The sequence below is a fragment of the Bison bison genome, unplaced genomic scaffold (assembly GCF_000754665.1).
Source record: "Bison bison bison isolate TAMUID 2011002044 unplaced genomic scaffold, Bison_UMD1.0 scf7180017864215, whole genome shotgun sequence".
Lineage (NCBI taxonomy): Eukaryota > Metazoa > Chordata > Mammalia > Artiodactyla > Bovidae > Bison > Bison bison.
In genome coordinates, this window is record NW_011494787.1 from 4,435,813 (window position 1) to 4,460,540 (window position 24,728).

The 24,728-nt window shown below is 40.8% G+C and overlaps 1 protein-coding gene across 1 annotated transcript; it reads right to left on the bottom strand.

The window, feature by feature from the left end:
* Window positions 1-24,728, bottom strand: KIAA2018 (KIAA2018 ortholog). The gene is given in 7 exon segments (XM_010845339.1): window positions 1-2,050; window positions 2,052-7,324; window positions 10,009-10,105; window positions 17,257-17,339; window positions 19,699-19,727; window positions 21,052-21,116; window positions 24,062-24,728. Coding segments are annotated over 6 exon segments (6,687 nt in total). The 5' UTR covers window positions 21,099-21,116; window positions 24,062-24,728; the 3' UTR covers window positions 1-892.

The window sequence follows — 24,728 nt, forward strand, 5'->3', positions numbered from 1 at the left end:
CACCAGATGCAAAGAGCTGATTCATTTGAAAAGACCCTGATGCTGGGAAAGATTGAGGGCAGGAGGAGAAGGGGACAAAAGAGGATGAGATGGTTGGATGGCATCACTGACTCAATGGACGTGAGCTTGAGTAAACTCCGGGAGTTGGTGATGGACAGGGAGGCCTGGCGTGCTGCAGTTCATGGGGTCGCAAAGAGTCGTATGTAACTGAGCAACTAAACTGAACTGACGGTTCCCTAATTTGGAAAACAAGACATGGAATTCAGATAATTTATGAATTGTTATAATTAAGGAAGAAGCTTCTACCTAAACCAAACCTTGGGAATAAAGGTTGATTCAATAACTCACCTATTTGCTAACTGCTTGACTTGAATCATGGACATTCATTCTACATTAATTCAACACCTGCCATGGGTAAGAGACTGTTCCAGAATACACTTGGCCAGCATTTGGTTACAAGCCACTGTGTTCTACTGAAATGTCTGTATTGTTGGAGAGCAACTCCACTATCTCAATCATCTATTTTACAAATTGTCAACAATCAAATTTAAAATCTAGGTGATGACACCAGGATGACTTCTCCCACCTTCCAGTCGATTAGTATCTAGAGAATGTCAGATTATAAATCAAGCCTGAAAATGTCAGTCTGCTTGGGCAATTTAAAGCGCACACCGTGCAGTTAAAAATGAAAGATAAATTTTTTTTGACAACCTAGTATGTGCCTCATCTCTGACATGGCTTCCCTACATTCAGAAGATAACTGGCAACTGATTAAACAAACACAAGGAGATACACTCACACACTCTCTCTCTTCCTGTGCATGTATGTGTGAACACACATACAAATACATGTGTAATCTCACTCGTTACACTTATGTTTAGTCAATCGGTATTTAAACAGCTGAACTGCAATCATGACCTAAGATATGGCTTATGTTGTGGGCAGGTCTGTTGGAGGACTGTTTGGAAGAGTCTGAGGCAGAGGAGTTTGCTATCGTAAGCAAAGGGGACATCGCTGAGCCATCAGGAAGAGCTGTAGCTATTTCTGGAAACAAAGATGTCATATTAAAATTGGATAAGTGAGAGTTGGTCATGTGCATTGGAGGCATGTCGGGGAGAAGAGGAAAACTCGGTTGAGCAAAGCCAACAGGTCGGGGAGGAGACAGAATTGATCCAAATCGGTTATTCAAACTTCCACTGTTTACCTTCTCTGTGCTGGGATTTGAGAACATTTGATTAGGAAAATAGGGGATTGAAATATCATTGGACAGTGTGGGATGAGCAGGAGAGTATGGGGGATAGAAGGAGGGGAGAGTATTTTGGGGATCCACAGGGATGAGGGCTGGGGTTCGAGTGGCACTAGGCTGAGTAACCTGTGGAATGAAAGAAGCATTAGCGTTTATTGGCGGGTTCATGCCACCCTCGGGGATAAAAGGAAAACCAAAATTTTGTGATAGCGTGTGCTGGTCAGGCACTGAATTATCATTAGGTACTTGTGGGCTATCTGGCATGAAACGAACAATACTTCCTCTCTTTTCTGCAGCAGGTTGTTGGCGTCCAAGAATCATACTGCCGCCAGTAGACAGAGGAAGGTGAGGAAGACTTGGATCAAAGACATTGCTATGTCTTGGGTTTCCGGAGCGAGTCCTTTCAGGTGGACGAATTTTGGAACCGCCGCTGTCTTGCAACGGATGCCTTGATCGCTGGGGAACTGAAGAACTGGTTTGACGTACAGGAGGCCCTTGGTCAGCATTTCCGTGAGACGCAGACGGATGCGGCAAAGCTGGCCTTGCAACCCCATGCATGTTGGTTGTGACTGGAGGGTTCATGTGGCCCTTGGTCCCATGACTGTCAGTAATCCTCATGGGATTGGATTTCTGTACAGAAACATTGGGACTCGTGTTTCGACCCTGAATATCTCCTGAAGACGAAGAACTTGAAAACGGAATATTCAAGGTGCTGTTCCGGGTGTTAATTGCGCCCAGGGACATGTCACAGCTCTCCCTACTCTGACTCTCACTGTCCCTTCTAATATGGACACTTTCATGGCTCCGGGGGACAGTTATATTCAATTGCAGAGGAGGGACCACACTGTGTATTCCTCTGATGTTCTGAGAGGGATCTCTGACTTCCAATGACCTGATCGCCCAGGTGAGGGGCAAGTAAACTCTGCATGAAACTTTGGTGACATGTATTTTCATTGTCCCTTGTTGGGATAGCATTTCCTGTTGGGATGCTCTGAACTGGTGGATAAGGTAATCGCTTTTGGCGGTCGACTGGTGGTGGACCAGGGTTTTGACTAATACGAAAAGCTTGGGGCTGCATACTCCTCAAGGATGATACAGGGTTACCTATTTCATTATTTCTTGAAGACTGTACTTCAAAATTATTCTGGGGCTGCTGACTGGCTCCACTTGGTTTAAATGTCTGACAGTCAGAAAGGCGGATATCTGAGGCAGTATGGTCCACACGACCCTGCATATTATGAATGGCTAAACTCTTGTTTCTGGGAACATCAAGGTAGCTTCTCATTTCAAGCTGATCTGAAACTCTGGAACCCTGAATCGATATACCCATTCTCTGCTCTGAATTAGAAGATGTTTTTCCAATGAGTGCCTCAGCAGAGTAACTTGAAACTCTGTTTCTCTCCGGCCTGTGTGGAGCACAGGTCATGTCTGAAGGTCTCGTCACAATACTCGATTGGGATGCCATTTGCTGCTCTATGCCTCTTGATGTCAACAGCCTCTGCATTGGATTATGCCCAGATACGTGTTCAGAAGAAACCCCCGGAGCTTGCTGCCGGCTTCCCACCTCCTGCTGGTGCAGAATATCTTGACTGAGGTGGTTCTGGTGGTTCCGGCTGGTGGAAGGGTTTTCACAACTCTTCTCTGCCTGGGAGCTTCCAAAATGTTGCTGCATCTGTTGCTGCATCTGCTGATGGTGCGGGTGCGCCTGACCGCTCTTAGGTCGGGATTGGTCAGTTCCATGATGCTTGGGTTGTAAAGACAGCTGAGAGGCCTGAGTGCCCTGAACAAGATTCCTCTTTTTTTGCATCTGAACTTCCTGTTGCAGGGTTCTCTGTTGGTGGACGCTGTGGGGCTGAGAGTGGACAGAACTCTCTGCGTGAGGTACGTGACGCTGCAGCTGATACAAGTGATGCCTCTCTCTCAACTGCCCTGCTTGCTGCTGCTGCTTTAAGTAGACGTGGTTACTATGCAGGTGAGGTACCCCTTGAGCTGGAACATGTTGCTGCAGGGCCTGCAGATGTTGGCCGGCCTGGGCTGGCTGCTGTTCAGCAATGGAAGCCTGCGAACCACACTGAACCTCGGTCTGCCTCAATGCGGGGACCACAAAGTTGTTACTAGGCGGAAATAATCGAGTAAGGCCGTCCCCGTGTGCTGGGTTGCTAATAGGCACAACTGAGTTTGAAGAGTTGGGAGGAATCTGACCAACCATCATTTGAGTTTGATCGGAAATGCTGTCTGGAGTTCGGCTCATCAGGGACAGACCTTCAAGCCGGAGGGCGGCTGGCTGACAATGCTTCTGACGTTTAGCTGAAGACAGTAAAAGGTCATCCTGGACAGCACGTTTAGTAGAGTCTTTACGGCTTTCGTGACTTGGCTTTAAGAGCGGCTCTTGAATTGGTGTGTTTGGTACAGTACCAGCCATAGTATTTAGGTGTTCTTGGGAGTATTCAGTCATCAGGGATGGTCCAGGAGGCTGACTGCCATAGGAGCCAGATGAAACTGTCAGATTCACTGTTGTAGGAACAGCTGTTTGCTCTGAAGTTTGGGATAAACCAGTGCAGCTGACCAGAGGATGGCTGAGGGTACTCTGGTGAATAAGATTATTCACACTTAAACTGGTGACGCTTGGTGGCTGGGAAGTCGAAACCTGTAAAGAGGCATTTGATGTTTTCATTCCTATAGAACAACTTGGTTTTTCAAGGGGCCTATCCACAGTGGCTTCAATTGAATCCTGAGAATTAAATTCATTTGGTGTTGCTTCTGCCTGTCCTGGACCATTCTCTTTAGATATCTGTGTTTTGAAAGGCTGGTCTCCCTCTAAAGAGGATGCTTCAGAAGGCTTTGAAGGAACTTCCCGTATATCAGCTGGTACCTGAGTACCAGCTCTTCCCTTCTCAAGGTTCTCCTGGTCAAAAATAGCTCGTGCTGCAAGAGCAACTATATCAGTTTGCTCCACAAAGGTGCAGCTGTCACACGTATTAGTCGCTGCATTGCTGGTGACGTCCTCTCTGGCTGTTTCAGGAAGCATAGATGCAACTGAGAAACTACGACTACTGCCAGAGCTGGTCGACATGGGAGAGTCAGCCTGCCTACTGGTGAGCAAAGAACCATTAATAACCTCCTGGTCAGGGATGCACGAATGAGGCTGTCCTGGGTCTCTATCATCACTGCTCATCAGTAATAGCTCCTGTTTGGGATGCAACTCAACATTTGAATCAACTATTTTAGAATTTTCTGAAGAAAAGTCAGGATGGTCCACCTGGACTGAAAGAGATGATTTCTGAGGGTCTTTTTCTTTAGCAAGACCAGAGAGCAGTGCAGTTAAACCCTGCCCCTTTAAGAGACCTGTGGTTGGTACTGTATCTGATGACGCTTGCTGAACCCTGCAAGGGTCAGCAATGACTCCCACTTCAGAAACACAGTCAGTACTTGTAGTGCTCGTGGTAGATGACAAGTGAGAAACCTGAGAGACCAAAACGGGGGCATCATCCGCAGAGGAAATCAACACGTTGGCTGACGTGCAGGATTTGGCAGCATCTGGCAATGCCAAACTACTCGGTGGCGTATCCTGAGATGTCTCTCGTTGTGAAATGGGGAGAAAATCTTTGGATTTTGCTGGGGCCATTGTAAATTGTTCACTTGTTACAGATTCTTGGGAGGGTGGGCTAGACTCTTCGGCTGACTTAGATTTGGGTACAGACTCAGGCATCACTGATTCAGAATTCAGAACACTCAAAGAATGTGAACCAGAAACACTTACACTATTTGTCTGGGACACAATGGCAGATGGTAACACACCAGGGAGGCTTTCCAGAAGTCCATCATTACATGATGGCTCTGCGGAACCTTCAGTGCTGGGGCCATCTGACTTGCCCACATCTCTGACTGCATTCAGGGAGCAGGCTGACTTGTTAGTGGCTAAGTGTTTCTTGACACCCGGCTTCTTATTCAACCTTTTTGCCTTCGTGTTAGGCACACAAGCCACAGTGTTCACTGAGGGAGTAGTCACTAGGTTGTAAGTACTGGGTAGTGTGGCTGAATTATCTGTTGTCATGGGAGGTGCTACAGTTGTTAATGAAACACAGTTAGCTGGGGTGATTTGACTATTTGCAGCAGTTTGAGGATGGACTGGCTGGCTAACAGACAACTGTACACAGCTTTGCCCAGCCATCTGTGATATGCTTTGATTGAGGCTGGCCAAAGCGCCAAAGGTATTCAGGGCAACATTGGTATTTGGATCTTCGCTGGTGGTGGGCTGAATAATTTGCATAGGGGTTTGATTTGTAGTTCCTGATGAAGACATCACAGGCTGCAAAGCAAAGAGCTGTCCATTTAAAGAAATGGTTTGAGGCTGCTGTTGGCTGGATACAGTAACAGAAAAAGTTTGTGTGGAATTCGACGCTGATAAAGATGTAGGTCGTGGTAATATGTGGACAAGGTGCTTTCCTCCAAAAGTCTGTGGGGTGGAAACATTTTGCACTGAATTGTTAGACCCTATGATAGCACTGGCTCCATTGACAGGGAGTCGAACAGAACCGGGAGGTGGAGCAGAGAGAAGTGGCAAAGTATTCTGGTTAGCTGCCTGGATGATGACTATCTGTTGACCTACCGTTTGGTTGGGAACCTCTGCCCTCATCACTGTTGGGCACGGGGTGGTGCTGGGTGGTTGAAGAATGATAACGTTCTGATTAGCAGGAGCTGCATTAACAGCTGACCCCACTGGCTGAGCCATCTGAATCACCTGCATGGCAGAATTCAATGGGAGGATACTTTTTGGAGGCTGAGACTTAACTTGTGGCTGGGTGATCAGTGGCTGCATAGGTAAAGGTGGACAGGAAGGCAAGGTTACAACTACTTGCTCAACTGGCTGCCCCTCTGCTGGAAAGGAATTATTCAAGCTGATGCCTGGAGCCACACATCTACTGTGGTTGGCTGTGGTGGGGCTAGTGCCAGACTCATTTAATACCGGGGTCACAGCAGAAGACGGTGTCTGGCTTAAGGGCTGAATAGTGTTTCCCGCCAGTTGCAAAGTAGTCCACGTTGTCTGTGTGTTTCCAGCTGAGGAAATTCGGGTAAGGCTATTCATGTTTTTCAAATCTGAAGTACTGACAGCTGAAGAAGGCAAAGAACAAGAAAGAGTCCAACCACTGTCCATAGGGTTTGCAGAAAGGGTGCTTACAGGCATGGTGATCATCCCTCCTCCAGGGACAGACGGGGCCACCACCATGGTAACACTTGCGGAGTCTGCACCCTTGCTACTGCTTGCCACACAAGAATCACCGGCAGGTCTGGGAGGCTGGGAGCAGACTGCGGTGGTGACGGAAACAACCAGGGTGGTTTGAAGATCACTTCTGTGATCCTGTGTGCTCCGGCAGGACTCGCTTCCAGGCTGTCCTTGAGTGGCAGTTGCTGAGGAGCTGGAGGAGATGCTTGTGGCACAAGGGACCGTTTTCTTCAATACTTGGGGGCTTTCTTGCCCCTTCTTATTTTCTGAAGAATTTTGATCATTTAGACACGTGTGCGATGAACAATGCTGGGGTGGTTCGGGCCCAACAGGAACAGCGATCAGTGAGCTGCTGGTGGGACCAAGCACACTAGAGTCACTTTCGGAGGTGGAGAGCTCAAGAATGTTTTGAGCAGAAAGAGCAGCAGGAAGACAAAGAGGAACAGGCTGGTTGGCAGCCAATGCAGAAACCGTGGTCTGATGCCATGGCTTGTTTTCAGAAGGGTAAACTCCAGAAATAGACACAGGAGTCACAAGATTGCAAGTCCTCTGCACTGGCACCACATTGGCAGTTTGCTTTTGTAAATTATGACCAACATTAAAGGTTATCCCCTGAACAGCTGTTCCCTGGCTGTTTCCACCAGGCTGACTCCCATTGGAATAAACAATGATATTTTTTTGAACCTGGTCACTGGGAATAACAACAGAGACCTTTGAATTTTTAAGATTTCCTTTCCAGTGGATTGTGGGGTCGTCATATAAACATATGTCATTTGCTTTTAGTAATTCAATATATCGGCCGTTTTCTTTTTGAATTTCTTCCAGTTGTTTACGTAGCTTTTTAATTTCTTCAGCTATAATATCAAAAAGAAAAAACTTTTTAAATTACCTCTAAATGTCAGTATTTACATTAATTTAAGAAAGAGCTGTATACTGAGCTACTGAATTCTAATTTTAGCAGCCTAAATACCTCAACTGAAATCTTCAGCTCTTTTACAATATAAGTTCTTTCTTCTTTTTAGAATGGTATCTCAAACCTCTACTCAATCCTTTTAAAGGTACATATCTTTAAAGATCAACAACTCAAAGGTCAAAAATTACTCATAATGTAGAAATCTCAAAATTACCGAATTCAAAATAGGGCACCTGAAAAGGTGAAGCAAGGAAAAACATACTGCTATCATGGAAACATGCTAGGAAAATAACACTGAATGTCAATATAGTAGCATTTCAATGTTAAAATAACAAACATTACTTATGGTGGTAACAGTCTTTTCCCCCTCCCCCAACCGACCACACCTGCCACCCAGCTTGTGGAATCTCAGTACCCCGATTAGGGACTGAACCCATGTCATGGCAGGGAAGTTCAGAATCCTAACCACTAGGCAACCAGGGAACTCCAGACAGTCTCTTTTATAAATGGCTTTGAAACAGCAGAGACCAAGTAGAACATGTAAGAAGTAAGGTGGGAGGGCGATAAGAAGGTATCAATGGTGAAACTTGCACTCTCCTCGGTAGGGCCATGTTCTCTACTGAGGCACGAAGATGTCTGTGATGCCCTAAATCATTTTAAAAGAGACAGCCTCACTCATGGATCCTACTAAGGGTTAGGCTTGGCTGTTGGTACTTATGCTCAGTGACCCTACATAGCTCCACCTGCCTTGTCATAGTGGTAGGTATTCACCACTCCCTCCGCCAAAGGCAGCTGATCCTCAAGGCCAATACCCTACATGGTAGCCTGAAATAAAAAGTTCTGTTCCAACAAGGAGGAGCTGAGACTATCAAATTGCTTTCTCAGGTATTTAAACAGGAGACACAGAAGAAGGATGCCAATGTGCTACAGACATCAGAAATTAAAGGACAATTATCATGGACTAAAAATAAAAATGATTGTTCTCACTTACTGGACACTTACTATATGCCTGGTACTTTGCATTCACTGTCTCATTTACCAATAATAAAAATAGTAACAACAACAGATAACATTTATCAAGCACTTACTATGTTCTGGGCTTTACTCTAAGTGCTTTACCTGTGTTATCTCTTTTAATTCTCATAATGAACATGAGATGGGAACTACCTTTGTCATCACTTCTTTTAGATGTAAAAAAACAGGTTCAGAATAAACAAATACTTTGTTTAAAGTTGACCAGATAGATGTTACAATTATCCTCATTTTAAGGTAGAGGGACTGAGACTTGGAGCTGAGTAAAGGAAGCCAAGACTCACACCCTGGTGGTCCTGACCCCCAGGGCCACTGTTGTGGTCACTGTGCGAGACTGTCATGGACAGTGAGCATGTGGAGGAAGCTTTTGGGAGAAGAAAAGAAGGGAGAGCAGAGGCACACACACAGAAAGGATGATGACAGAAACGACAACACAATCGGACTTAAGGGGCCTCAGGTGCCCCCCCAACTCCTGGTCTGGCTATTCAGCTCCTCTTGAATCCCACGCCACTCGAGTTTCTCTTTTCCTTAAGGTAACTTGATGGCCTCAGACACTGGGCTATGAAACCAGAGGAGCCCTCATTAGAAACACTCTAGCCTTATCATCCCTTTTGTGGGTGCCAAACATTGACTGGTTACCAAACATTGATTATGTATCTAATTGCCTGACAGCAGCATAAAACAGGACCTGGACCATAAACGACAGCTGGCTGAGGGGGGTGGGGTAAGCTGTCATCTAACTTAAAAGTAAACAAGAATTCGGAGCGCTGACCTTCTAGATGTGCTTTCCAGTATCCTCCTCATTTCTTACAATAATCACTGCTTTGCATCATCTCCACCTCAATAAATTCCGCCTTTGTTTCTCTCCTTTCAAGGTGACCTACTGAGTTGTCATAGGAGATTCTCTCTCTGCTATTCTCAGAGACATAAATCAAAGATGGCTCAAACTGCCCTACCCCTCAGAGCTTTATATTTGCCTGGGGTATATTTCTTTTCAGCTGTCATAAGAAACCTTCTCTTCAGTGCAAGTGGGAAAACAGAACTCATCTGACAGCATTAAAAAAGTCACCTCTAAAAATTAGTATTATTAAATGACCAGGAAGTCTAAGTCACACAATGCATGCAGTACACACAATTATGAATTGAATGCTTTGGCCTTCGAGTTAATTCATAGTTGAGGGTTGATACAGGCATATACCTGTTTTTAAGTTACACTGAGCAGGACTCCCCTTACATCCTCTTATGGGATTTTCCCTAGCTGGGAGATCCATTTAGAATAAAGGAGAAACAGAACTATTCATGAATTAAGCAAACAGAAAGTACAAAAAGACTATAAAATAAAAATTGTGTGTGCCTACAAGGTAAGAACTGGGGAAGAGATATGCCTACAAAGAAGAGGGGAAGAGATAAACTTGAATAAAGGCTGAATTTATTTGCAACACTATTCTCACAGACCCACTGAATACATGGTCTTAATAATGTTTCGGGACAAAAAAACCTTCTGTATCCTAATACAGTATGGTAAGTCGCACTGTGACACAAAGGCCTGAACACTGAAAAAACAATGAAAAGTAAGAATCCCCAAATCTTTACCTTGTTCATTGTTTCCTCCGTTAAGCAGGAGTTCATCGTTCTGCCTTTTCAATTCTGTTATGTACTTAAAGGCTTGGTCCAGGATCATATTCTTGCTCTGTGAAAGAAAGTCAACCGTTTAAAAGTTTCGCTGGAGGTTAAGAACTTGCCAGAAGAAAGTTAAAGCTTTGGTTTTTCCGATACGTATGATACGTATCTTTTCACAATTTTTTTTTTTTTAACATTTTTTTTTAAATTTTATTTTATTTTTAAACTTTACAAAATTGTATTAGTTTTGCCAAATATCAAAATGAATCCGCCACAGGTATACATGTGTTCCCCATCCTGAACCCTCCTCCCTCCTCCCTCCCCATACCATCCCTCTGGGTCGTCCCAGTGCACTAGCCCCAAGCATCCAGTATCGTGCATCGAACCTGGACTGGCATCTCGTTTCATACATGATATTTTACATGTTTCAATGCCATTCTCCTAAATCTTCCCACCCTCTCCCTCTCCCATAGAGTCCATAAGACTGTTCTATACATCAGTGTCTCTTTTGCTGTCTCGTACACAGGGTTATTGTTACCACCTTTCTAAATTCCATATATATGCGTTATTATACTGTATTGGTGTTTTTCCTTCTGGCTTACTTCACTCTGTATAATAGGCTCCAGTTTCATCCACCTCATTAGAACTGATTCAAATGTATTCTTTTTAATGGCTTAGTAATACTCCATTGTGTATATGTACCACAGCTTTCTTATCCATTCATCTGCTGATGGACATCTAGGTTGCTTCCATGTCCTGGCTATTATAAACAGTGCTGCGATGAACATTGGGGTACACGTGTCTCTTTCCCTTCTGGTTTCCTCAGTGTGTATGCTCAGCAGTGGGATTGCTGGATCATAAGGCAGTTCACAATTTAAAACTGGCACTGTATTCAAAAACTTCTACTATTCACCTTTTATTTATTAAATATTTATTGAGGCTCTGTTCTAGGTGCTGGGGATGTAATAAAAAGGACAAAGTTCTTGACCTTGAGGAATATTACTTGTTTATGAGGAATTATTATATACAAATATTTATATTTACAAATAAAATCAGGTGGTAACAAGTGTTACGAAGAAAAATAAAGCAGTGTCTTTTACTCTTTTAATCAAGTCACCTCCCTCCAGGCTGCAGTTTGAGTTTAGAAGCATCTTTCTCCAGGAACTCTTTCATGGGCCTCTCTGTTCCAGAATTCTGTATTGCCTTGGGTAAACTGCAGCAATTGTTCCTCTCTTACTAGAATATTTAGCTCCTCCACTTAGCATTTCTGTAACGTGGGAAAGTAACTTAGTCTTTCTAAACCTCAGTTCATTTGTAAAATGGGGATAATCAAAGTGTCTACTTTGAAGGTGTGGTAAGGTTAAAGGCTTTATACAGAGAGACTCTTAGAACCCGATGGGGTACAGAGAAAAGTGCTTCGTAAGTGTTAGGTACTTGTAGATACTATATGTCTGGTCCTATGTTAAGTACTTCAAATGCATTATTTCTTGGACTCATTAGAAGAACTATGTTGTTATTCCTTATTTTTTTAAACTTTATTGAGGTACAATTGACTAAGATATTAAAAAAAAGTAATAATAAAGAAGGGTAAAGAAGAAATCACAGAGATGGCAGAGGTTACTCTGTACTGTGGACTGAATGTTTGTGTCCCCCCATAATTCATGTTGAGGCCCTAATCCCTGAAGTGACGGGGCCTTTGGAAGATAATTAGGTCATGAGGGTCTATTCTCATGGATTAGATCACTGCCCTTAGAAGAATAAACATGAGAGAGGTGATCACTGTCTCTGCCATGTGAGGACACAACCAGGAAGAAAGCCCATATCAGGAGCCAAACCAGCTGCCACCTTGATCTGGGACTCCCAGCCTCCTTAATTGTAAGAAATACATTTCTGTTGTTTAAGTCACTCCGTCTATGGTAATGTTCTTAGAACAACCCAAACTGACTTAGACATTCTGCTACAATGTAGTTCATAAAGGGAGGCTGAGGAAGGCTCTCTGTGAGGTGATGTCTAAGCAAAAATTTGAAAGGAGTGTAAGAAAGCATGCCCTGTGGACATCTGGAGAAAGAAGGCTCAAGCAGCAGGACTGGCAAGGACTAAGGCCCCCAGGCAGGGTTGAGTTTGGCGAGTTGGAGGAACAGAATGAGACAAATGAGATGAATGAGACAAAAGGCAAGTATACAGGGAAACAGTGGGAGGAGACGGCCAGAGAGGGCCTTTAAGACCGTGCAAAAACTTCAGATTTTAATGTGAGCCTTTACTCTGTCAACCACAACTACAAACTACTCTAAAAAGTAGGTTGAGATAACAATGGCACTTGGTTGAGTTTTGGTGCCATGCTCCTAGTATATTCCATTCCTAAGCTTTTACAGAAAGGTTGTATTTTACATCAAAGTCCCTGTACTCTTTATTCAAATTTTTAAAATGGAAAACATAATATATACATACCGCAAAAAATGTAAATAAGAGATATATAATGAAAAGCACATTCCTTTTGACTTTAGCCCTCTAAAGCCCTTTCCAGAGTCAACCAAGTTACTTATGTATCTTTCCAGAAATATTACACGCCAATACATGTATATGTTATATATATGTATATGTACACACACATATCTTCTTAAAAATTCAAATAGAAGGATACTATAAACAGTATGTTACATGGGTACAACTAGAGATTATCATACTAAGTGAAGTAAGTCAGAAACAGACAGACAAATACCATATGATATCACTTACATGTGGAATCTAAAACACAGCACAAATGAACCTGTCCACAAAACAGAAAGAGACTCACAGACATTGAGGTGAGACTTACGGTTGCCAAGGCGGAGATAGGGAGGGAAAGGGATGGACTGGAAGTCTGGGGTTGTAGATACAAGCTATTATATTTAGAACGCATAAACAAGGTCCCACTGTATAGCACAGGGATATCCCTGGGATAAACCATAGTGGAAATGAATTTTTAAAAAAGAAATATATATATATGCATATAACTGAATCATTTTGCCATACAATAGAGATTGGCACAATATTATAAACCAACTATACTTCAATAATACTTCCCTGATAGCTCAGGTGATAAAGAATCCGCCTGCAATGCAGGAAACCCTGGTTTGATTCCTGGGTTGGGAAGATCCGCTGGAGAAAGGGTAGCTTACCCACTCCAGTATACTTGGTCTTCCCTTGTGGCTCAGCTGGTAAAGAATTCGCCTGCAATGCGGGAGACCTGGGTTCAATCCCTGGTTGGGAAGATCCCTTGGAGAAGGCAACCCACTCTAGTATTCTGGCCTGGAGAACTCCATGGACTGTATAGTCCATGGTATCGCAAAGAGTTGGACACGACTGAGCGACTTTCACTTTATACTTCAATAAAAAGATTTTTAAGCATGTTTTAATTTTTAAAAACATACTTTGGATATTATGGTCATTTTAACAATATTAATTCTTCGAATCCTTCAGCATGGTATATCTTTCCATTTGTTTGTGTCATCTTTAATTTTTTCCACCCGTGTCTTATAGTTTTCCAAGTACAGGTTTTTACCTCCTTAGTTAGATTTATTCCTTGGTATTGTATAGCTTTTGATGCAACTGTAAATGGGACTGTTTTCTTAATTTCTTTTTCAGATAGCTTGATCTTAGTGTATAGAAACACAACAGATTTCTGTATGTTAATTTTGTATCCTGTAAATGTATCATACAACTTTACTAAATTCATTCATGAGTTCTAGTAGTTTCCTGGTGGCAACATTAGGATTTTCTATGAAGAATACCATGTCATCTGCAAAGAGTAATAGTTTACTTCTTTCTTTCCAATTTAGATTCATTCTCTTTGTTTTTCTTATCTGATTTCTGTGGCTAGCACTTTTTTCTATTGGAAGATAATTACTTTACAATGTTGTGTTGGTTTCTGCCATACAACATGAGTCAGCCATAAGTATACATATGTCCTCTCCTTCTTGAACCTCCCTCACACCCCTCCATCCCATCCCACCCCTCTAGGTTGTCACAGAGCACCAGGTTGAGCTTCCCATGTTATAAAGCAACTTCCCACTATTTTACATATGGTAATGGAAATGCTTCAATGCTACTCTCTGAATTCATCCCACCCTCCTCTTCCCCCATGTGTCCCCAAGTTCTCGATGTCTGCATCCCTATTCCTGCCCTGCAAATATGTTCATCAGTATCATTTTCCTAGATCCCATTTATATGCATTAATATATGATATTTGTTTTTCTCTTTCTGACTTACTTCACTCTGTATAACAGGCTCTAGGTTCATCCACCTCACTAGAACTGACTTAAATTCATTCCTTTTTTATGGCTGAGTAATATTCCACCTATATACACCCATTCATCTGTTGATGGGCATCTAGGTTGCTTCTATGTCCTGGCTATTGTAAACAGTATTGCAATGAATACTGGGGTGTGACTAGCACTTCTAATACTATGATGAGTAAAAGTGGCAAGAGTGGGCATTCTTGTCCTGAAGAAATGCTTCCAGCTTTTTACCACTGGGTATGTTAGCTGTGGGCTTGTCATATATGGCTTTATTATGTTGAGGTATGTTTTCTCTATACCCACTTTGTTGGGAGCTTTTATCATAAATGGATATTGAATTTTGTCAAAAGCTTTTTCCTGCATCTATTGAGATGATCATATGATTTTTATTTTTCATTTTATTAATATGGTATAAAACATTGATTGCTCTGCAGAGAGTGAACCATTCTTGCATCACAGGGATAAACCCTTCTTGATCATTATTTATGATTTTTTAATGTACTTTTGAATTCGACTTGCACACATTTTGTTGAGAATTTTTGCATCTACATTCATCAGTGATATTGGCCAGTAATTTCTGCACTCATGGTTTGAAAGGATTAATATTGTTAAAATGAGCATACTACCCAAGGCAATCTACAGATTCAATGCAAAATCAAAATACCAATGGCATTTTTCACAGAACTAGAACAAATAATTTCAATATTTGTATGGAAACAATCTTGAAAAAGAACAAAGTTGGAGGTATCATGCTCCTTTTATTTCAAATTATATTACAAAGCTGCAGTAATCAAAACAACATGGTACTGTCCTAACACACACACAGAGCAAAGAACAGAATAGAGAGCCCAGAAATAAGCCTATCCATTCATGGTCAATTAATCTATGACAAAGGAGCCAAGAATACTTTGAGGAAAAAAGACAATCTCTTCAGTACATGGGAAAACTGGACAGCTACACACAAAAGAATAAAATTGGAAATTTTCTCACGCCATACACAAAATAAACTGAAAATGGATTAAAGACTTAAATGTAAGACTGGAAACCATAACACTCCTGGAAGAAAACACAGGCAGAACATTCTTTGACATAAATTGTAGCAATATTTCTTTGTATCTGTCTCCTAAAGCAAGGGAACCAATAGCAAAAATAAACAAAGTGGACTACATCAAACTAAAACTAAGATAATGTCCTTTCTTAAAGCAAAAATTTAGACAAAAGCAATTGATAATGCCCACCTGCTGTTCTCTACTGCAGACAGGGGCTGGGGACATGAGGCAAAAGTGAAGAAAGTCTAAATGTATTCAACTTCTAGAAACCAATACTGACCTCCATTGCACACTCCAGGACACCAAGAAAGAAATGATTATGGTTTCCTTTCAGAGAAACTTATAGGAATAGAAGCCAAGAGGAGGAATATTTCACTAGTCAAATAACAAAGCTTACTGAGCAGTTACTATACACTGAGATATGGGGAAAGAAAAGCAATCAGGAGACACAGTGCCAGCCCCTACGTTTGCTTTTGTGTTAAGGAAACAAAAAGTATATTTTTAAGAAGACTGAAAAACACGTTTAGGCAAGACTGGGTACCACCTTGCAGGGAAGAATGAGAAGAAACTGAATTATAAGAACTTGCTGAGGGAAACAGTGTTGAGAAGTGAACAAATTGATCTGGCCCTCCCCAACAAACGTCTGGGATGGTTTGGGACTGGGAAGCTCCAGTGACCATGGAAGGTGGGGTGAGGCACGGGGTTAAAAATGAGGGGACTGGTAGAAAGGTTCTTCTTTTGTAATAAGAACCAGTCCCCACACACACCCTGTGCAACTGGATGACTTCCACTCCTCCCCAACCACAGGAGACAAGTTTCTTTGCTGTGAAATTTGAACCCAAGGATTTCAGCCTTAGAGATACTTTCATGGCAGAGAAGTGGATAAGATGAGGCTCCTAAGTGAAAACATGGTGGGTGGGGAAGTAAAACAATGCTTCCTACAGCATGAGATTCTCCAGCACCCGTTCCCTGCCCCAGCTCCCAGAACAATGGCAATGAGCTAGTCCTCTTCCCACCATCCCCACTACTAGGTAGGGTGGTGCAGGATCTTTCTCCAGAAACTAAAAATTAATAGCTAATTCCAAAAGAAGAAAATCTACAAATGTTGGCATGTTTCCATTCAATAACAACAACTACAGCAACACTAGATCATCAATCACTAAACCATTAGGACCACCAAAAGATAAGCCTGTTCAATCAGTTTTTAACGCCTCCTTCTCAAATATGAAAAAAACAGCTGAGGTGTCATTAAACATTTAAGGGATGTCTCCAAAAAGAAAGACAAAACATCAAAACAAAGGAGAAACATTTTTAAAAACCAAAACCCTATATATTATTCTCAAAGATGAGATAATACTGCATCATCATAAAAATATAAAAGGAAAAGAGACAATAAGGAAAAAAGACGTGGAAATTAAAAATATGAGAGCTGAAATTAAAAACAGAAGAGTTGAGGACTTCCTCTGTGATCCAGTGGCTAAGACTGTGCTTCCACTACAGAGGGCGTGGGTTCTGTCCCTGGTCAGGGAACTAAGATCCCACATGCCGCCTGGCCAAAAACAAAAAGCAGAAGATTTCAAAGAGACCAACTAATTGAGACTGAAAAAGAAGGGTAGAGGGTTCCAGAAGTAAAGTCTCAAAGGAAAAATAGGGAAAATGAAATTTCATGGCAATTTGACCATGCAGAAATTATAGTAAGAGACTGCTGGGAGGTGTGGAAAGAATTTAGAGATATGTACATAAAAAAATTGAGCAAATGAAAAATAATGAGGCAATTATTAACTCTAAAAAAACATTTTTTGACAGGGAACAAAAATTATCATTCTGCACACAGAAACAACTTAGGGAATTATCTGATCACAAGCAATTGGTTAAAGTATAAGAGGATTTCTTACCTGTTTCAGTGCAGGAGAGCATGGGATCAGCTCTCCTATTCTGTTTATCCCAGCATTGATTTTCTTCTTTCTATGCCTCTCCACTAGATAGAGAAAAAATTCATTTATCAAACCTTGCACTACTGCTGCCAAAGTGCCTCATTCTCCAAAGGTAAAGAAATCTCAAAGAAAGTCTTAACCAACTGTCTACTGAATACAAATAACCATAAGAAGATTTCTAAGAATGTCATATTCTTAAGTTTAGTGTTATGAAAATCAATACAAGCCATACTTTTTTTTCTTTTTTCCTCTCCCCCACCTCCCCAAGAGCTTTCTCCACCTTTAATCACCTTTTATTTGGATTTTAAATAAAGGGATCTGTTATAATTAAATTCAAATTACAAAAACAAATTACTAATACTGTATTACTCTTGCTGCTGCTGCTAAGTCGCTTCAGTCGTGTCTGACTCTGTGCGACCCCATAGACGCAGCCCACCAGGCTCCCCCGTCCCTGGGATTCTCCAGGCAAGAACACTGGAGTGGGTCGCCATTTCCTTCTCCAACGCATGAAAGTGAAAAGTGAAAGTGAAGTCGCTCAGCCGTGTCCGACTCTTAGCGATCCTATGGACTGCAGCCCACCAGGCTCCTCCGTCCATGGGATTTTCTAGGCAAGAGTACTGGAGTGGGGTGCCATTGCCTTCTCCGGTACTACTCTTAGGTCATTATTATATTTCAAGTAATTATTAGAGATTTTAATGATAACTAAATTTCAAGAACCTACTACTAGTTATGTTACTAGAAAGCTTTATAGCAAACAGCAAATTAGACATTTCCAGGCAGATTAAAGAACTTTAAAACACCTTTTAGGCTGACTAGAAGGCATTTTTGGAGTAGAAATAGCTATTAGTTGTGACTTAAATAGATGAGAAAAGGCAGTGGCTTATTTTCTCTATGTGTCTGTGCTGTGCCCCATCTAAGGAGCTAGACAACTGACAGCCTGTGAGAAATGTCCCAGGCGTGCATGCTACAACTTGAAAAGCTGTATGAAAGAGCAAGAAAATACAAGACATGATCTAAATAGTTTCTGTAAGATACTGCAAACAGAAAAATTGGTTTCTATTTTGTTAATTTTATAAAATCTTCCTTTTAACGAAGGATTTCAGTGCTTCTAAGAAGATGACCTTTCAGATATAGCATAAGTAGTTCTTATTTCACAAATATATATTTTTCGCCTCATAATCTAGCAGTGAGAACACCCTCTCAATGACAGTGATTTACTTTCTCAATAAATTACTATCAGTACATACTTATTGTCCCATGTGACATTTAATTCCAATAAAAAGATTTAGCTCATAAGGCAAAAAAAAAATTTAGATGTGCTGATAGGACAAAAAACTCACACAGAGCAATAAAATAGAGCTCACCATTCTTCTGAATGCTCTAACAATAATATTTGTTGTTATCTAAGCACATATTTTCTAATGTGTGTAGACAAAACAACAACAAAAATAACATTAAGACTCTATCGACAGTGACAAAAGGGAATTCACATGCAGGGAACTCCCGTTCTGGGGAACAGCAGTGTCCCGTCAGTGCTCAACACTTCTTTCCATAGATAAAGGTTCCCCAGGTTCCTTTCCTTAGGGAAAGGGAGATATTATTTATAGAGTAAAAGAAACAATTAAATATATATTTTTAGATCTGACTACAGTCCCTGATGGAAAATAAAATGTTAAACAATATATCAAATTGTCAATGTATGCACAATTACTTCTATAAATGTTTACCTGGCTATGGCCTGTAATTCTGATATTTAAGATAAAAGCAAAGGTTTTTTTTTCTATATTTCTTCTTATAATTGAGGATTCCACAGCTTAATTTAAAACTGGTCACATTTCAAGTACCTTTAAAATCTACAGCCATTTCTTCCCAACTCCTGTAGGCAGCTAGCCTCCTCTAAAATTTCTGCAGACACATACTCTTCACTCTTTCCATAAGGAGTATACCTGGAATTCCTCAGCGGGTGAAATCACTTAAAACACTAGCTCCAGCGGTATACTAATCCTTAAATTAGCTAAATAGACTATAAGTCTTCATGAGACTTAGGGAGTACTTTGTCAACTAAAAACAATACAGCACAAATCATTACATATAAAATAAATAAGCTATATGGTACAACATAGGGAATATAGCCAATACTTTATAATGACTATACTTGGAGTATAACTTTTAAAAATTGTGAGTCACTATGTCATACACTTGTAATTTATATAATATTGCACATCAACTTTACTTCAATTTTAAAAAATGAAAAACAAAACCCCAAACAATAAAAGAACACTTTCCTAGAATGTAATGAATAATGATTCTGTACTCATAACATGAAAACACAATCAGCTACAGTATAATTTCATTTTGAATACAAAAAATGCCAACAAGTAAATTTTCAAGTATTGTTTCTACCTGCATTGTGTGTCTCCCGGTTTTTCTTTCTGAAACAAAAATATAGATAATAAGAACATGAAAATAATAGGAAAACATTTTACTTTATATTTTGAGAACCATAAAAAATAATTTGATGAAAATTTGTATTTGTTATATCAATAAGAAGACATTTTAAAGAAAATTTTCTCAATAATAGATTATGGTATAAAAACCTGACTGCAGATACATCAGTATAAATTCAGAATTCACAACTACTGAAAGTAACTACTATTCTCTATTTTCTCTTACCCCAAAGTCATTGGTTGGGAAGTAAATCAGTCATTGAAAACTGACCTATTTGAAAAATTTAATTAAGGAGCTAGTCAACTCCTAAAGTGATATGCCAAGTACTGTTGACCCTTAAACAACACGATCTGGGACTTGTTCACTTATACAGAGATTTTCTTCAATAGTGAATTCTATAGTACCATAGGAACCAGAGTTGGTTGAATCCAAGGATATGGAACCGTGGATATGGAGGAACTGTGAATAAGAGGTCTGGCTATACCCTAACCACCACTGTGTTCAAGGGTCAACTGTAGCTGATTTCCAGTGTTTGCTCTGGCACTGGCTAAGGGCAGGGGTGACTGTGTAAAGAAGACAAACAGTAAAGAGGAGCCTTGTGACCCCAGGGAGGGAAGTGTGGCAGGCACTAACAACTGGCATCTGAGACATCTCTTGCATTTATGTAAATTAGGTTATCCAAATTCTTACATTTTTCTCAAAAGGTGATCTACTAAAATCACCAATTTTCCCATATACACCATTATTCAATACATAAGCATTCTCTAATAGCTATCCAATCTCTAACAGTGATTGTAATATTTAATAATGGAACCACTGGTCATGCAATTCTAAGCAGAAACATTGCCCAAAATGACGGAAATTCTGAAGGAGGTATTATACAAGGAACCAGAACTAATGTTATATTGATGTGCATAATGGCATTAATGGTTCGTAACGTCACAAAATGTCTATTCAAACTGACTTCAGTCTAAGTGAGCTTTGCGTCCACCACAAAGACTAATACTGAATGCAAGTAAAAATCTCAGAAGAAACAAACATTTAGCGTATATTTAGGTATTACACTGTTTTAACTACTGATAGTCATTTTACCACTTATACTGCTAGCAGAATTCAAAGGACAGGTAAATTTTAACTATATACCCCTTTCTATATATCTATTTATATTTATCCACAGCTATTTTTGAAGAGTAATGGTTTTCTAGACATCCAAATTAAAGTTCCCTAAAGGACTACCTATTTCAAAAAGTGGGGACCAATTCTGCTTATCTGCCAAAACTCTATTATTTTTGGACTGTGGCTTCATACCTGTGCTGCTTTTTTGTAGGAGTCTCATTCTCTGTCATTTCTGGCATGGTTACAGTGATAGGAACCTACAAGGCATGAAAAGACATGTCAGACAGTCTAAAGGCATTCTAGTATCTGGGAGAAACTGATTAATAGCAATCTGGTTTGAATACCAAGATGCTAAAAAAATAAAAATGACATCATGAAAAAGCACTGGATTAGGTATTGTGGACAGGAAAAAAAGTATAAGAAGATAGGACAAAAAATATTATAACCAGCAGGTAGAGAACATGGTGAATGTCAAATGTGAGATATAGCCAGGAAGTGCTTGAGAACACTGGAGAAGAGAAAGATCATTACAGATTTGGAAATCAAGAAAAGCCTAAAAGGGGTACAGATTTGAGCAAGATCTGGAAAGACAGGTAAAACATACTTGAGTTGGGAGAATATGTTCTTTGCTCATGATACAAAATTGAAATCAATGGCCATTCTCTCTGAATGCAGAAAACCCAAAAGTGACAAGTGCACAATATATGCTATCCCACATACAGAAGCAACATCCATTCACTTACTCATCTGCTGGGCTTCTTTCATTTCAAACTGCTAGAAGTTTTAAACACTATCACTTGAGAATCATTAAAATCTGAGTTTGAGTATGAAAATTCTATTAATACTTAAAATACCATGATACTAAAGAATACATATATTACATGGAAATACACTCAAAAAGCCTGAAAGCAAATATATTACAATATTAAACACAGTTATATAAGCCCAGGAATATTATAAGTGATTTCCCTCTCTCTTCTGATTTTCAAGAATTTTGCAGTAACTTTAATGCCTCTAAATCCCAGGGATTGGCAATCTTTCAGAAGAGGCCTGTCAAGCTGGGCTACTGTTCTGATGCACTACAAGAGGCTGCAGGTGCAGTGTCTCATTTTCTCTCTGAAGGCAGAAAGAAGGAATTGGAGTCAGTGTGGGTTTACAATCTAGTTCTGCCATTTCCTGGTTGTGAGGTCCTGGGCAAGTTGTGTAACCTCTTGGAAACTCAGACATTTCATCTAGAAAGTGGATCATAATCACAGTATCAAGATCACTAGGTTGTTTCAAGAAAGAAAAGATGAAATAATATAAGGAAAGGACAACAGCATGGTGCCTAGTTGTAGTTAGGATTTAATCAATGTTAGCCACAGATATAAATGACCTGGACAACCACAATGATGTGGTCACTCACCTAGAGCCAGACATCCTGGAGTGTGAAGTCAAGTGGGCCTTAGGAAGCATTACTATGAACGAAGCTAGTAGAGGTGACAGAATTCCAGCTGAGGTATTTCAAATCCTAAAAGATGATGCTGTTAAAGTATTGCACTCAATATGCCAGCAAATTTGGAAAACTCAGCAATGGCCACAGAACTGGAAAAGGTTCAGCTTTCATTCCAATCCCAAAAAAGGGCAATGCCAAACAATGTTCAAACTACTGTACAACTGTGCTCATTTCACATGCTAGCAAGGTAATGCTCAAAATACTTCAAGTTAGGCTTCAGCAGTGTGTGAACCAAGAGCTTCCAGATGTACAAACTGAATTTAGAAAAGGCAGGGGAACCAGAGATCAAATTGCTAACATCAGATGAATCATAGAAAAAGCAAGAGAATTCCAGAAAAACATCTACTTCTGCTTCATTGACTATGCAAAAGCCCTTGACTGTGTGGATCACAACAAACTGTAGAAAATTCTTAAAGAGACAGGAATGCCAGACCACTTTACCTATCTCCTGAGTAAGTTATACATGAACCAAGAAGCAACAGTTAGAACCTTATATGGAACAACCGGTTCAAACTGGGAAAACAGTACGACAAGGCTGTATATTTTCACCCTACTTATTTAACTTCTACGCAGAGTACATCATGCAAAATGCCAGGCTAATGAATCACAAGCTAGAATTAAGACTGCTGGGAGAAATATCAATAACCTCACATATGCAGATGATATGACTCTAATTGCAGATAGCAAAGAGGACCTAAAGAACCTCTTGATGGGGGTAAAAGAGGAGAGTGAAAAAGCTGGCTTAAAACTCAACATACAGAAAACTAAGATCATGGCATCCAGTCCCATCATTGCATGGCAAATACATGGGGAAAAGTGGAAACAGTGACAGACTTTATTTTCTTGGGCTCCAAAATCACTGTAGATGGTGACTGCAGCCTTGAAATTAAAAGATGCTTGCTCCTTGGAAGAAAAGCTATGACAAACCTAGACAGTGTATTTAAAAGCAGAGATATCACTTTGCCGAGAAAAGTCTGTTTAGTCAAAGCTATGGTTTTTCCAGTAGTCATGTACAGATGTGAGAGTTGGACCATAAAGAAGGCTGAAAGTCAAATAACTAATGCTTTCAAATTGTGTCCTGGAGAAGATTCTTGAGAGTCTCTTGGACAGCAAGGGGATCAAACCAGTCAAGCCTAAAAGAAATCAACCCTGAATGTTTATTGAAAGGACTGATGCTGAAGCTCCAATATTTTGGCCACATGATGTGAAAAGCTGATTCACTGGAAAAGGCCCTGATGCTGGGAAAGGTTGAGGGCAAGAGGAGAAGGGGACAACAGAGGATGAGATGTTCAGATAGCATCACGGAGTCGATGGACATGAGTTTGAACAAACTCCAGGAGACAGTGAAGGACAGGGAAGCCTGGCTTGCTGCAGTCCATGGGGTCACAAAGAGTCAGACATGACTTAGTGACTGAACAACAACAACAATGGATATTGATGATGTATTTCTGGTTAAGGCTTTAGCTCTAGAAAGGAGGGAGAAGAGTCCTGGGAAAGAAGTAGAAATAGATGCAGACAAGGTGCTGATAGAAAAGTACTGACTGAATCAGCCTGAGGAGAAACGTGTGCTCTAGATCTATTTCTGGCAGCTTATTTATTCCATTTTCTCCCTAACATTTATAAAGTCCAGATCAGCCTAAAAGCAAGTTCACATTACATAATGCGGGACACGTGAGTAAATTAATCAATCCCTGTCACCTTTCTCACCCAAGGGCTTGCAGAATCTCTTCACTTTTGATTCCTGGCTTCCAACGCCTCTCGTTTCTGATCCAAATCTATCATCTTCTGCCAGAAGATGGTCTATAAGTTATGTTTTCTTCTTACTACACAAGAGAAAAATGAGTGAATGTTTATATGTTTCCATTAGCAGCATGAATAAAACGAGGACTAGCAACCTAGGGTGGGCAGGCAGATTTTCCGTGGCTTACAGGGTGATCCTGAATTCTCTCCATCTCTTAAAAGTTAACGAACCTAGTTGCTTTCAAAAGTCACTTCCCAGTGGGTTATGCATGCTCCACCCCCACAAAAATGGTAGCACAGCAGCCATGGGACAGCCTCCAGGAGGAGATGAGTCTCTCCTTTCTTATGATGGCTACTGTCACTTGCTGTCAGCCTAGCTTTTACACTAATTGTCCTCAATTCTAAAATTATCTTTCCTTCAATCTCCTACTTCCCCATTCTCTCTTGTGAGAGTGACTGAAGACTTACTCAAGGACCTTCCACTAAAGGCATCAGGAAGACAGCTCTCATATCTGCACATTGTATGTGCTCTTAAAAAATGTCAACATGGGGAGAATTCCCTGATTGTCCAGAAGGTAGGACTTTCCTCGTCGTGGGCCTGGGTTCAATCCCTGCTCAAGGAACTAAGATCCCA